A 15,516-nucleotide genomic window follows, 5' to 3' on the forward strand; every position below is an offset into this window, starting at 1 on the left:
ATGCTGCTGCCTCATGGCATCCTCCGCGTCACCAGCGTGAGCCGGGCTGACGTGGGCACCTACCGCCACGCGGCACACAATGTGGCCAATACCCGCCACAGCCAGGATGCCTGGCTGACCCTGAAGGTTAAGCAAGGATCAGGGGAATCAGAGTGGGCACTGGGCAGAGAGGAGGGTGTGGGAGCTGGCACCACTGGGAGTGGGTGTGGCTGACGTTGTATGCGGCACAAATACTTTTGAGCGCCGGCTGTGTATGAGGACTGTTCTGGGAATGGAGCAGTAAGCAGGCGGAACGGGCTCCGTCCATCACTGCTTCCCAGAGCTGGCAACTGAGTAGAGAGGGAGGTGCTATGGGAACCCAGGGCAGGGGCCTCTAACCCAGTCTTGGGCTGTGGGCAAGGGCTGCTCAGGGCCTCAAGAGAAAGCTATACCAAGCTGGCTGTTGAAGGGTGAGCGGAGAGAGGCAGTCCAAGGTCAGGAAGGTGGAGAGGGTGGCATTCCTGGCATTGCTTTGTGCAAAAGCACAAGGGTGAGAATAGCACAGTTCATGCAGACAGTTCCATGTTGCTGGACCACAGAATGGGCAGAATTCAGGCTAACAAAAAATTGATGTAGGAAAGGTAGGTGAGGCCCATCATGAAAAGGAGTTTGGACTTGATCCAGAGAGCAGTGGGGGCCCTTTATGGGTTGAGCATGGGCGCCTGTGTCTCGGCTGGGAGTGAATGCCTGCGTGCGCTTGTGTTGTGAGTGGTGTGCTTAGATGTACGTACGCGTGTGTGTGTGCACGTTTGCATGTTTCCTCCGTGGGGTGAGGATGAAAATAGCTTTGTACCTGAGATGAAACACCCAGAACGACCCCAAATGCAGGCCATGTGGGGGTGGGACAGTTTTGTGCCCAAAGTGAGGGTTACAGCAGAGCCCCTGAAGAGTTGGCACCTAACAGGAAACTGAGGTAAGACTGACGCCACAGCCTGAAGCCGAGATGCCACCGAGGATGTGAAGGGAAGGCGTGCCTGAATCATCCACTAGGGGGCCCCATAGTATAGACAACAAGTGAACCTTGGGCAAGCATCAAGGCAAAATTTCACCAAAGGGTGCTTAGTTTTTAAACTGAAGACTGAAAGGGGAGGAGGAGGATCTGTTGTGTCTCTGCTCTGGAGCTGACTTAGAAACTGAAAGCGAAGGGTGAGGATCAGGGGCTCCTCCCTGAGAGCAGAGGGAAGCCTGGGGGAAGTTCCTCTGGCTTCCCACTTCCTGTTCCCATCAACCATCCGGGGCAGGAGGGCAGGGCGGGATGCCAGGCTTCCATGATGATCAGTACTCCTGGCCAGATGCCGGGCTATGGGCAGGCATGGGTCCTCCATCCTGCTGCATGTAGAGGAGGGGAAATGAATGTCCAAGAGAGCTTCAGGCAGCTGAGAAGAAGCAGGTGCCTGCTGGGTGCAGAGGATCAACCAGTAACTGAGGGTTCGTGGGTTGCCTGTATTTTAAATATCAGGAAAGGAGCTGGGGTCAGTGTAGACTCCTCCCCAGAGACAGGAGCTGGGTACCGAAGCTCCAGCCATTCACTCCTAAAACACTTCCCTGGGGCAGGCCTTACCCTGGGCAGGCGCCAGGAACACAGAATTTCCCTGGCTTTAGAGGAGCTCACAGCGGCAGGAGGGGTATATGCTGTCAGCTGCCCAGTGCTTCCCAGATCCAGGTTTGTATTCAGCCTCTGCCAGTCCCTCTGATGTTGAACAAGCTACTTAACCTCTCTGACACTTGCTTTTCTCATCTGTAAACTTGGAGAAAGAAAAGCACTGCCTTCACAGGCTTGTAGTGAGGATTAAAGGGGACTGCATTTGGGGCTCACAGTATAACGCCTGGCAAGCGGAGAGGTTCAGCCAGGGATGTGCGAAGTGTCATTACATGGACCAGCTCTACATCACTGAACGGTCTGACCAGGTGGAACATGGCCTCCTTGGCCAAGGCCAGGACATTCCAAGACAGTCCACAGCCTGAACTAGAGCTTGTGGAAGGCAAACTGAGGAGTGCCTGGTACAAAGTAGACCCTCAATATATGATGGTGGGATGAATGGATGAATGAATGGAGAATGGGTGAAATACTATTCTAGGCCTTGAGGTAGATTTGAAGATGTGGAAGACTTTATACCAGTCCTTGAGAAACTTTCATTTTAGAGACAAAATTTTGTATGATAAGTCTTTTTTGTGGTTTTTTTTTTTTTTTTTTTTTTTTTTTTCCTGTGCGGCTTGTGGGATCCTAGTTCCCCAACCAGGGATCAAATCCAGGCCCCCTGCAGTGGAAGCACAGAGTCCCAACCATTGGACCGCCAGGGAATTCCCAAGGAGTTCTTTTTTTTTTTTCTTTTTTAAAATATTTATTTATTTGGTTACGCCAGGCCTTAGTTGCAACAGGCGGGCTCATTTGCAGCTCGTGGGCTCCTTTAGTTGTAGCATGCGAACTCTTGGTTGTGGCGTGCATGTGGGATCTAGTTCCCTGACCAGGGATCGAACCCGGGCCCCCGGCATTGGGAGCACAGTCTTAACCACAGCGCCACCAGGGAAGTCCCCAGAGGAGTTCTTAATAAGGGACATTTATGAAAAGGTTAAAGATACGTTGCAAAGCCTCATAAAATACGAAGTGGTAAAACAAGAATGGGGGTGACTGGATAAAGAAAAACAGAGGCCTGTTTCCCCTGTTGTTCACAGCTGTTTGTTCCCAGTGTGGGAATAGTGCCTGGCATACGGCAGCCCCCCAGTGATGATTCGTTGAATAACCTAATAAAATGGGAGAGGGTGGCATAAAATGAAGACCCAAAGAGCAGTATATTTCAAAAAACATTTGCATCCCTTCTGAGCAGTTGAGACACACTGACTTCTCAGGGGGGCCTGGCTTGCTTTCTGAGGGAGGGGTCTCCTGCCCGTTTTGTGGGTGACTTAGGGAAGGGGACTAGGCCCCTGGATATCCCCCCAGGGTACCCCCATACCTGGCCAGTTCATGTTCTGACACTGCTGCAGGCCCTCCAGGGGCACCCTGTAGCGGGGCATGCTTACACTCTCTCCTCTTTCCGCCCCTCCAGTTTAACTTGGGGCCTGCTTAGTACACCAGAGCTGCTTAGCCCTGATACAAGCAGACCTCGGAAATATTGCAGGTTCCGTGCCAGACCACAGCGAATATCACAATAAAGTGAGTCACATGAATTTTTTGGTTTCCCAGTTCATATAAAAATCATGTTTACACTATACTGTATCCTATTAAATAGCACTATGTCTAAGTAAACAATGTACATACCTCATTTAAAAAATAGTCGATTGCTGAAATTGCTAACCATCATCTGATAACGCAGGATTGCCACAAACCTTCAATTTGTAAAACAGACCAAAAAAGCGCAGTGTCTGTGAAGCGCAATAAAATGAGGTATACCTGTACTTACTGCCATAGGACCTAGGGCAAGTAATTTTCTTTATCTGTAAACCAGGAGTAAAATAGCAGCTGCTCTGGGGTCTGGTCACTTGAGGACTAGAAGGGTCCTCCGGGAGCAGAAGTTTGTCCTGGGCGCAGGGGGAGAGTGCTGCTGCCTGATCCCTAAATTTGCTATTTCCACCTCACAGTGGGATCCCCAAGGCTGCTGCAGGAGCCGAGATTCTGTCTGGGGTCTCAGAACCTGACGCTCACGGTACACCAAACGGCACTGCTGGAATGCATCGCCACAGGCCACCCATGGCCACTGATCTCCTGGAGCCACCTGGGTGTGAAGCTGCCCCGTCCCACCCCACCTCCTGGAGCCCCCAGCACTTTGCGCTTTCGCAGCTCTGACCCCTCGTCTCCCTGTAGATGGCCAATCCGTCGGCGTAGAGGGCATCCAAGTCCTGGGCCCCAGGAACCTCATGATCTCTGATGTGTCGGTCCAGCACTTAGGCGTCTACGTCTGTGCAGCCAATCGGCTGGGAACCCGGGTCCGACGCGCAGCACAGGGCGTCCTGCTCGTGCAGGGTGAGCCCCGAGGGCCGGCCAGGGAGGGTCCTGGGGCGCCCCATCCCCCCATGGGAACCTGAATGGGGAGAGGGGCAGGGGCAGGAGGAAGGTGAGAGGCCGGGCCTCATGGCGCCCTCCACCTGCCATTGCCTGCCCAGCTCCGCCCGAGTTTGTCCAGTGGCCACAATCCTTATCCAGGCCTCCAGGCAGCAGCGCCGTCTTCACCTGTGTGGCCTAGGGCGTCCCCGAGCCCCGGCTGGCATGGTTAAAGAATGGGAAGGGGCTGAGCCCTGGGGATAACATTCGGCTAACCCACAACAACAGGTACCTGAGGTACCCCCGTCCCGCCCCCTCCACCCTGCCTGCCAATGTAACCTCACCTGCCCCAGGCGTCCAGCCCCACCTCCTCACAACACTCTCTACCACCCACACAAACCCCCTGCATCCACCCCCACCCACGGGAGGCTCTGCCCTGCCTGCTCCATACAAGCAATGCCCACACACAGGTGGTGTGTCCTGCTTCTGGGCAGGTCTGTAGGTCTCACCACCCAACCGGGGCAGGGGACTTGGTGGGAAGGAGCCCCCAGTGGCTACGTCTGTTTTTCCCTTAGCACACTGATGCTGGCGGGGATCTCAGCAGCGGACGAGGCCATCTACCAACGCGTGGCAGAGAACAGCGCGGGCTCCAACCAGGCCAGTGCCCGCCCGGCTGTGATGGGACCCAGAGCCACCCCCTGCCCCCAGGGGTCTGCAGGCAATGGCACTCTCCACCTCTGCCATTCGAGTGTCCTGGGAACCACTGCCCTCCAACGGGGACATCGCCAGCTATGTGCTGCACCTCCGGCCTGTTGGAGGTGGGTGTGGGCGGGTAGATGGGAGTCCCTGGCCCCAGCCCACTTCTCCCCTGACTGGGGGTGTCCCTGGGCAAGTTTCCCTCACTCTTAGTGACACCCAGGCCTGTCGGCACTGGCCGCCTCGGGGCCTGTAGTCCTCTGGTACTTCTTTCTGCTTGTCAGCCCCTCTCATCCTGGTTCTGACTTCTGCAGCCCCCTTCCCTGCTCTCCTTGGAGACCTAGCTGAGGCTTTGTGCCCGCTTTGTGGGGGTGGGGGATGTTTGTAGTGAGGGAAAGGGATGCTGATTGCCAAGCTGCTCTGTTTCTCAGAGCCAGCTGGCCCGGAGCTCCAAGAGGCCGTGGGCAAAGGCACCTTTGAGCATGTCTTCTCCAGTCTGGAGCCTGACACGGTCTACTCTATCCACTTGCAGGCCTACTCAGCAGAGGGTGCCAGCCAGGACCCAGCCTCCATCCACGCTTCCACCATGGGCAACAGGGAGTGACACCCTCTCCAGCCTTGTAGAGCCCCTGGCCTCAGGCAGACAGGGCTGCCAACCAGCTCATCTCACTTCTCTGTAGTCCCTGCCGCCCTTGGCTTCTCTACCAAAGTGCTCAACGCCACTTCTGTTCAGGCCTCCTGGGAGCTGCCGTCCCAGCTGGGGCCCATCCAGGGCTTCAAACTCTTTCACCGCAAGCTGCCCGCTGTCCATTTTGAGGGGGCCCTGCTCCTGGCTAGCACTGTCAGTTCCTTTCTCTACACAGATCTGGGTGAGGCCCTGAAACTTCTTGTGGCCCCTCCTCAGTGTGGTCTTGCCCCAGGCACTGAGCTTCCTGGCCCAGCCAGGCCTGTTCCCTTTACAATCTCCTGCTTCTTGCAGAGCCAGCCACTCTCTGAGATCAAGCTCCAGGCGTTCAGTGGCAACGGAACAGCAGTGCCCGTGTTGTCTCTTGGCGTGATGTGGCCCTAGCCGCCCCTGGTGAGTGGGGTCCAGTGGGAGGGTAGCAGGCCCGGGGTCAGAGCAGGCTCTTCCTATAGGACCTACGGCTGTCAGTCTTCAGGGAGGAGGAGGGGCCTGAGCTTTGCCTCCATCCTGGTCCTCTGACAGATGGCACTGTGTCCACAGAGTCCAAGGCTGGGTGGTCTTGCAGCCAGGATGAGAACAGCTCGCTGCCTGGGGTTGTGGTGGGCATCCACGTGGGCCTGGCTGCCCTCATCGTTTGCCTCCTTTGTCTCCTCCTGGGCTGGAGACATAGGTAAGGGCCAGGATGGCTATATGTGGAAAACTGCTAGGGAGACAGTCTGCACTATGGTGGCATAGGCCCAAAGAGTAAGAAAGGGCTTTTATCCATGACTAATCCGTCTTACAAATGAGGACACTGAGGCAGGGAGGGAGGGCTAGTTCTTCTCACAACTGGGTTGTATCAGGAGTGGGAGGAGGCCTGGTGGGCTGCAGAAAGCAGGGCAGAGAGCACTGGGGCTCCTGAGGCAGAGGATGGGTGGCAGGAGTGGGCCAGAGCTAGATCCCTGCCATCCTGTGCAGGGGCCCAGCCTCTCCCCGTGTGGAGTATGGAACAAGATGAAAGGCTGGGACTGATGGATGCTAAGCCAGAGAGAAGCCCCAGACAGGTCAGGGTGCTGATCCTCCCTATCCGGGCAGCCTCTTCTGCAGACAGGGGTCCCAAGATTGCTGGGCAGTGCCTCAGACTGCCTCGGACAGAGCTGGGGGCTGCAGAGGCCAGGCCCCAAGTGGAGGGAAGCCGGGGGAGAAGACTGAACTCATCACCCAGGTGAGGGGCATTCAGGTGAGGGGGATTGGGAAGGAGAAAGTAGTGTGCTTTGAGGCTCTGGGGCCGAAGCCTGATCACCGCCTTCCCTCTCAGGTGACCGTGGAGCAGCCGCCCTTAGCCTAGGGCCCTCCAAGTTGGCTCCCTCCCAGATGCCACTAACTCCACCAAAGAATCTACGTCACCTTTCCCTGCCACCCTGGAGTCAAGAAAGAACCAAAGGTCCCTAAGCCCCTCTCTGGGGAGAGTCAGGTCTGACGATAGGGCGAGAGAAGAGGTTGTGATTTGTTTCTCCCTTCTCAAGAAATGGGGAAATCTGTGTCTTCCCCAACACACCAAATAACCTCAAACTAAACCATGCTCAGGTGGGAGTTCTCTCCAACCCATTAGTCCTCCCTCGTAACCCCATCGAATATATCCTCTTGATGCAAATATGAACTACCCAAAGATATATAGCTTTAAAGCCCCCCGCCCCCACCAAGAGGGGACTCAGGGCAAGGGACTCCGTCAGCAACTGCATCTTCCAACCCGAACCCCCAGTCTGAAATCTGTTTGTCTCCTCATGCCTGAGCTGGAGTCTTGACCAGGGACAGGCAACCTGCATTCCTGGTGGTCTAAATAGGCAGGTGGGCAAAGGGGCTGCCAAGTTCCTTGCCCCCTTGTCCCAACATCAGAAGAGTTCTGAACATATAAGCTCACACACGCTGCTTCTCTGAGCAACCGAATGCCCATCTCCCCCTTTCCAGATCCAAAGCATTGACCTCTTTTCGGGAGGCATGCCTCCTCAATTTTTCTATTTTTGAAAGGAGATACTAGTTTGCGTTGAGGTTTTGGTGGCCTTGAATCCCTCGTAGAATGAGCACAGACGCTGTGGAGCACCCCACACATCTATTCCCCTCAATTCTAGGTGTCCAAAGACCACCTCTTTCCTACTCCTCCTTCTGACCTATGGCCCTCCTGGCTCCCTTGTCCCTCCTCGTCCAGCTTGACCACAAACCTAAAACCAAACCCCAGGCTCTCCCTCAATCTGCTTCCCTCCAATGCTGTCCAGTATTGTGCCAAAAAGGGGGTAGGGTCTTGGAAGAAGGAAAACCCAGGTCTTAGGGGGACCCCAAACAGTGTCTCCTCTATGCTCTTGTAGGATGATGCTCATACCAGTGACAAGACCTCCAGCAAGGCTGGGCCCTGCCCCTCCCCAACTGCACAAGGGGCACAAGCAGCTTTAACTAATAAATGTGGCAGGGGACCAAAAGGTTAAGAACAGCCCCAAACTTCAGGTCCCTGAGGAAGTAACATCCTCTCCTCTGGGTGGGCCTGGTCTAAGAGCTTTGTTGGAAATAAACCAAAATGGAAAAAATAAATTAGGAACTGGTTAATGTTCTGGATGGAAAGGAAAACTTGGGGAAGTGGGGGTGATGACACGGTAAGACAGAGCGGTTCCAGATCTTTCAGGGGATGTTGCACTGAGGCTGAGGAACTACATATTCTGCAGTTTGCTAAGGAAGGAACAGTGTGAGCTGTTTTACGGTCCCCACCTGGAGAAACCAGCATGCTACAAAGGATTGTTACTGGAGCCTAGAGCAGTGTGATGAGAAGGGCCAAGGACAGCTAGGGTACACCTCTCCTTAGGACAGGATGGAGATCCAGCCTCTGGGTTAAATGCAGCCTCCTTACAGATACCTTTAGACCTTATGTCATCAGGTAATTTAAGGGGTCAGTGGCTTCCAGAACACTGGATCTACCTAAAGGTGAGGGGAAGAAAAATACAGAAGGGCTTTAAATAATCAACACAATTGAAGAAAAGGGCACAAACTAAAGGTACCCCATTGACTGGAGGGAGTATAAGCCATAGCTAATCTCCAGATCGATCGCCCCTAAAATTCTCCCACCAAACTGCCCCCCTGCCCCCCCATGACTAAAGCAGCACAAGCCACAGGAAAGTTTAGAAACCATTCCTTTCTTTATTAAACATAGCTTGCAAGTGATAAATATTACAAAGTTTTTTTTCTTTTAATCCTTTCTCCAAAAATTAGCTTATTATTTGAATCTGTCACTGCTGAAATGCTCAGCAGCATCTGAAACAGATGGGAGTGTATTTGCCTTTTTGAAAACCAGTTTCTATTGGTCTTAGTTTTTTCATTTTAATTCCCAAACACAATGCAGAAAATTAGAATGAGTTTTTTTGTTTTTTGTTTTTTTTAAAAAAAGGAAACTTAAAGAGTTGTGCAAAAGGGTCTTGTTCCCCTCCCACCCACCCCAGAGAAGACCATTCCCCATCCCACCTCCCTGCTCCCCACCCCACCACCAATCTATCCTTCCACCTTCACCAGGGCTTCACCCACCATCCTATACCCTCTCCAGGCTTTACCAGCCAAGACCTAGAGTGTGGGAGTACTCAGCCCAGGCTGTGGGGAAATTGGGCCCCTGAAGGAGACAGCTGTTGAGACAGCTGCCTTTAGGGGGTTCAGATGAGATCTGAGGGAAGGAGACAAGATGTAGACTATATCTGAGCTCTCCTACCAAGAAGTGAGTAAAGTTCTGCATCTTGAAGCTCACAAAGGGTGTGAGTGACCACCAACCTGGGGTATTCAATGGTCAACCACCCTTGAGGGCAGCTGCTTGTGAGGTGGGGCTTGGGGCCTGGTCCCTGCCCTTGGATGACTAGACACATGAGGGCAAAGATGTCACAGGTTTAACTGATGTCCTAAACATCACTCTGCTACCTTTCCTAAACCAAAAGGAACAGTAGGGGCCTGGCAGCTCTCCAAGGGTACTGTCACACATTTACCCACTTCAACACTAGTCACTTTGGTTTCCTCCATGAGTTTTCAGCCCAACACTTTCCTCACCTCAAGTTGTTTTGTAGGTGGGGAAGGAAGCATTTTAAACTTGGTGGCCAGATGATCTCCCCCTGTCTGCCATCACTTCACAAATAAGAAAACTGAGACCCAGAAAATTAACTCTACCAAAGGTCACATAGCAAGTTAGTAGGAAAGCTTGGGACTAAACCCCAGGTCTCCAGACTGTGCCACCACCCACCTCCCTTTGTGTTGTGGTTCTCTTTACTCTCCACAGTCCGGACTAAGAGCCTTAGCTTTTGCAGTAACCCAGCCTCACCCCAATTTACAAAGATGGATATGGCTCTCCCTAGGGGAGACTTTCTTAGGATGACTTGTTAAAATCATTTCTATCATCCCATGACAATCCACCCTCAAAGGCCCATGAAACTAGGTTCTTTTTTGGGGTTGGAGGAAATCCCTTGCATAAGAAAGCTTGACACTGAATTTTGTTATATAGGTATATTGTATATATGCTGATGCAATCAGAGGAAAAAAACAGTGCAAATACAATTACAATTCATAATAATACTTGGTTTCAATGCCCCCGGGAACTGCCCCATTCCTCGGCTACCTCCCAACCCCCAGCACTTCCCCACAGTATCAACCTAATGCTGGGGGGTAGGGAGGATGGGCAGGTTAGGGTAGGGAGTGGGCTCTGCCAAGGCAGTGCTGGTGACCCGGAGAGACTACTCCAGGGTGGGGAGGCAAGGCACAAATTAGGGGTGGGTGGTGGGGGAGGTGGCATCTCTAAGGAGGGATGGGGTTGGAGCAGCTGCCAGTCTCAATGTGCTGGGCCCGGCCCACTCCCCTACCCACCCTCCACAGCCCTGCCTCCCTACCCCCTCCCCTTCCCCAGAAACCCTTTTGCACGGATCATACACAAACGGGCACATTACAAAATGACATAACACAGTTTCACAATATCCATGGCTAGGGCTTTTTTTTCTCTTTTTCAGTTTTTTTTTTTTTTCTACACAATGTACAGTTCCTTTTAAATGGATCAAGAAATAGCTTATATACACGAATGAGTCCTTGTTATAACATCTCGGCAGCAAATATCATAAGCTAATGAAGGTCTTGTTGGAGGGGAAGGGAGCCTAGGACTGGGGTGTGGGGTGTGGGGTGTGGAGAGAAGGTTATGCCTTCTGGAGAAGTGGGGAGAAAAGGGAGTGGTTGGGGAAAAGGAACAAAAGTAAAATATCAAGAAGCATCTTTACAAAGCAGTTTCTATAGCTAATTCCTTTTAAAGGGAAAGGAAAGGTAACCAAAGCAGGAAAACATTTATCTCTGTGTCTTAAAAAAAAAAAATTGTCTACCATACATACATCCAAAAAATGTGGAAAAAGTACTTATTCCAGGGATGAAAGAAGTCCAGATGCTGTGGTCAGATGACAAAAAAAAAAAAAAAAAAAAAAAAAGACAAATAAGGACCTCTGTCCCTCAGTTTTACCCAAGCCTTACTGCTTATCCACCCATATCAGGCTTCTAGAGAGTAAGCCACTGTCCATAAACTACTACTACTTTTAAAGCCTCTGGGGATGGAGGAAGCTAGGCAAAACTGGTGGGATCCTCACTCTAGTATCACCCTGAGCTTCAATGCTCCAGGGATAAAATAACTCTGAACAGAGGGTCTTTCCTCCTATCTTTAGGGCATGAGGTTTAGTGTCTATGGGGCCCAAGGCCTGGGGATGGACAGCAACAACAGACTTGGAGGGACACAAGGCAATCAGTGATGAAAAAGTAGAGAAATGAGGAAGACAGAAGGATGGGGGAGAGGGAGGAAAGGGAGGAGGTGGAAGGCTAGTACTTTACCATGATTAGGGGAACCTCACCCCTGTCACTAATCCCTGGGAAGGGTATGAAAATGGGGAGAAGAGAGGGTAAGAAATCAAACCTCAGCGATTGAGCAAAGGGTCACGGAGCTATACTAGTCAACAAGCAGCCTCTGTGTAACTGACCCTGAGGGGATAAAAACAGGGAAGACTCCATCCTCTCCCCTATCGCCTCAGCACCTTAGCAGGCACTCGACTACAGGCTTTCCTTCCCCATCATCCCCCATTCTCGACACATATTACTTCCAAACCCCATTCAAAGGTGGCCTGGCTCCCAGGGAAGGGACTCAGCTCAGGGCAGGGACACCCCCCAGCCAGACGGTATTGCACATTCTCTGTTCCTTACTTTTAATCTCAATTGACAAACTTGGGTACCTCGTACCTCTGAGCACCTCTGAGCTGGGGGAGGGGAGACATAACAGAAATGGCACTTCATCATGGGGGGTAGAGAGGGAAGAAGCTAGACAGACATGCCACAAGGCAAGATGACTTGCAGGGAAAATAGTTTTTAAAAAGCTTCCAATTTCGTGGAAGAGGGAAAAGCAAAACCAAACGATTTATCCAGTGCTTTCAAAGCACAGAGGGCAAAGGAGAGATGTAAGAATATATCTTTATATATATATATATAATTTTAAAATAATCCCAGACCCAGTTCCACTAACCCCCCTCCCTCTCCCACCACTTACAGTCAGGGGTTCCACATTCCCCAGAAAAATACTCGAAATGACCCCATCACTACCTGTTACTAGCGTCTAGCTTCCAGATCATTTCACCACTGGGGGAGCCCAGACACAGGCTGCATCTCTGCTCCTTAATTATTAAGTGCTCAATGAATTTGGGGGAAGGGAGGAAAGAAAAAAAGCCAGGAAGGCCCGTAGGGCCAGTATAATCACCCACAGTGGCTCTGGAGTATGGGGAGTAGAGGCCAGTGTGGGGGGAACTGAGCCTGATTCCAGCTCCTTCTCCCATCCCCTCCCCAAACTTTATGGGGAGGATGTGCAGTTTGTGTGTGTGTTAATTTTAAAAGTGCCTTCTTACTTTAAAAAATTATTTAATTTTAAAAATAAAAGTGGGGGAACTTCCCCAGGTGGCTTTCAAGGGTAAAATGTTAAACTCCTCTCCTCATACCTCTTTGCTGAGAGTATCCCTTCCTTGAACTCTGGCAGCTTCTACGGCTGGAGAGGCAGGTGGGCATACACTGAGGAGAGCAGAAACCTCTACCTTTAAGGGGCATCCCTTACCTCAAAAACAGCCTGGTCCCCTCCCCCTTCCCCCACAGTATGGGCAAATGGGATGCTAATCTCCCCAATCCCCAGAACAGCAACATTGCACAATTCAATTTATTCTCTACATTAGTAGCACTTAAGAAAAAAACAAAAACAAACAAAAAAGCAAAATTTATAGAATTCTGGGGGAGAAAAAAGACAACAACTACTTGTACAGCACAAGTCCAGGATTGGTTTTGACATGAATTGTCTGGCTTTGAGCGGTTGGCTCTGCAGTTAGTGCAGCAGGGTCAGGGCAGCGCTCCAATCTGTTAGGTGCCCTCACCCTCATCTCCTGGCGCTCAGAAGGTAAAGAGACAAATGGGAAAGTCGCAACTGTTGGGAGGGAAACCCCTCTTTCTTTCTTCCTCTATTTCCTCCCTTTGACATTTCACTCACTCATGTCTATCCAACATCCAGGACACCCAGCAAAGTCAGGCTAGGAATAGCCACTTCTCTCTATTACAGATGGGGCTGTGGTTACCAAGGGCAGATTAGGATTTAAAAAAAGAAAAGAAAAGAAAGAGACAGGGATGGGGGAGAATTTTACAAAGAAAATAAGATGAAATAATTTGGGGCTAGTTGGCCTGGAATAGACTTCTGTGTCTCCACTGGGGTCAGGAGACCAGTCTCATTCCCCCAGCATCCAGAAGGCCAGGACCTGGTCTCAGTCCTCCTTGGCTCAACATTATGCTCACTGTCATGCCCCTTTCTCCCCCTTCTTTATGGGTCAATTCTAGGGTGGTTAAGTTTTAAAGCTTCTCCTTCCAGGCTCTTTCCCCTCATTCTTAGAGCCCAACTTCAATACTCAACACTACCTCCAGAACTGTGCAGCTCAGAGACACCCCACAGCGGGTGTGCTATTCCTCCTTGTTGGATGCCACCATCTTCCCCTGACCCTGGGGTTAAGTGCATTAAAAACTTCCGCCCCTAACACTCCCAGTCATGTCCTACTTGGCAGTTGGGGACCCTACTGCAATGCTCCTATCACTTAACTGAATGTCATTTGTGTTTACAAAAAAAAAATTAAAATAAAAAGATGAAAGAAAAGAAAAAAAAATATTGGGGGGAAAATAAAAAGGTTTAACCGTCCACTGAACAAAGGGAGGACACACAACATCATTAAAAATGATAATAATAATTAAAGCATAAAAACAAACTTTAGAAACACACGTCAGAGGGCTTGGATTTCTCCCCAGGACCTCATTCTGACCTCTATCAGAGGCAAAGATCCACCTCACTGTTACAGAAAACTGAAGAGAGAAAGTGGCAGAAGAACAGATCGCAGCAGTGTGAAATAAAGGGGAGGTGGCGGGGCAGGGCGTGTGTTTTCTTGTTGATTTCTACTGTTTGTCTTCTGTTTTTCTGTTTTGTTTTCCGTGTATGGTAGGCACCAGTACAGGCACTGCATGCGACGGAAGTTGGGGGCAACAGGAGAGGAGAGGAGTAAAGGATACAAGGTTGGGGCAGTACAAGTGGAACAGGCGTTATTTCTGTCCACTGATGGACTGCGATATAGACCGGGGAGGGATCATGTCTAAAAGGTATTCCCGCTGTCGGTCTGCCAGACTGGGGGCTTTGTGTCCTCCAATACCAGTGTTCAAGTATGCAATGTTGACACCTAGACCCAGGAGACAAAAGTGGAATGCAGGTATTAAAAAAGGAAATGACACCTTCTTCTGTACTACCCTGGGGCTGCAGTGGTGGAGATGCAGAGTAAACATCAGAAGTTGTCTACATCTTTGCAGACTCAGTTAAGCTTTATTTCAGTAGCAACTACCCACCCTGCTCCCAAGCTTTAGGAGAGGTCTTCCCAAAACTTCAATCCTACCAGGAATAATGAACATAGACCTGATGGTATAGAAGAGTCAAAAGAAAACAGTGGTGAGAGGAAAATAATCAAGACAAAGAGGGAATTACTGAATCTGCTTTGGTTTTGGGCCTGCTGACTGTAAAGAAGCATCCTTGGGTCATTCAAACTGGATCAGGACAGTTAACCCTGCTATTCTGGCCAAAAGAGATCAATAACCACATGCCCACTAAGAGGGCACATTAGACAGGACTGTGTCATTTTCACCACTAAAACCCTAGTGTACTGTGCCTAGCATGTAATATGGATTTAGCAAACCTTTGCCAAATAATAAGAGTGAAGGGAGTAGGGCCTAAAGAAAGAGCAGAAAACAAAAGAAAGAACAATTCACCTAAAGGGGCTGCTAAAGAATTGCATACTAATTAGTCAATCCCTGAGAAAAGTTCTCAGATCAACCCTTCTTACCTGGCATACCAAGGAGGCCACCTGGCACAGACAGCTGGGGTGCCTGTGCAAAGTTGGAAAGCATGGAACGGGCAGACGTGGGTATACCACGCTGGAGACTGCTTTGGGGCTGTGGAGCCTGCAATGATGAGGAGACAAGCGATCATAACTTTACCATGATGGAAGGTGTAAGGGGGAGGTAAGGATATGGGAGTACAGAAGAGCGGTATGATTTTCTGCAGAAGAAAGGACAAATTGAGATAAATGGCTGACAAAACCTCAAGGGAAATCCTCACCTGTCGAAGCGTATGATGTCTCATTATGGTCTCTTGTTTACTGACACTGGACACAGCTGGAGCCGTAGTGGGGGAGAGTGCTGCCTGCTGCTGTAATCGCTGTTCAATTTCCTGTTGGGAGTCATCAGGTCAAGTTGGGCAGGACAGCACCCAATTTCCTAACCAGAAAACCTAGAGGTCTTCTTATCTCTAATGTTGCCAGCTAGTTGGAGGGATATGGAAAAGGCAAAAGAGTTTGGTGGGGTAGGTGCACTAAGATCTCTGGGTACAAGTAACCTACATACTTCAATGATTAGGAATCCCTCTCTCCAAGAAAGCTGGCTCTCAGAAGTTGGCTGGAGAGATCTGGGTGGTGGCAATGAGCTGACTAATGTAATTAATTAAGGCTGATGAGTTACTAAGTTTTATTTTTTGACTCTTGTCTACCCATTT

At 50.6% G+C, this 15,516-nt stretch overlaps 2 protein-coding genes across 6 annotated transcripts in view; one reads left to right on the forward strand and one right to left on the reverse strand.

Moving 5' to 3' along the window:
* On the forward strand, positions 1-6,723 carry LOC131758109 (immunoglobulin superfamily DCC subclass member 3-like). Its single transcript, XM_067025139.1, is given in 11 exon segments — positions 1-199; positions 3,616-3,753; positions 3,839-3,997; positions 4,138-4,303; positions 4,591-4,692; positions 4,694-4,833; positions 5,244-5,311; positions 5,445-5,580; positions 5,919-6,066; positions 6,471-6,600; positions 6,694-6,723. Coding segments are annotated over 11 exon segments (1,416 nt in total).
* Positions 6,724-12,597: 5,874 nt separating this feature from the next.
* The window catches only part of GATAD2B (GATA zinc finger domain containing 2B), a 78,619-nt gene continuing 75,700 nt past the window's right edge, over positions 12,598-15,516 (reverse strand). For all 5 annotated transcript variants that reach the window (XM_059072267.2, XM_067036640.1, XM_059072282.2 and 2 more), the window contains 3 exons: positions 15,085-15,195; positions 14,810-14,927; positions 12,598-14,155 (listed from right to left, as the gene is read on the reverse strand). In XM_059072267.2, coding sequence (XP_058928250.1) covers positions 14,022-14,155; positions 14,810-14,927; positions 15,085-15,195 — 363 coding nt within the window. In that variant the 3' untranslated portion in view covers positions 12,598-14,021. The remainder of the gene's footprint in view (positions 14,156-14,809; positions 14,928-15,084; positions 15,196-15,516) is intronic.

Source organism: Kogia breviceps, chromosome 1 (assembly GCF_026419965.1).
Source record: "Kogia breviceps isolate mKogBre1 chromosome 1, mKogBre1 haplotype 1, whole genome shotgun sequence".
Classification (NCBI taxonomy): domain Eukaryota; kingdom Metazoa; phylum Chordata; class Mammalia; order Artiodactyla; family Physeteridae; genus Kogia; species Kogia breviceps.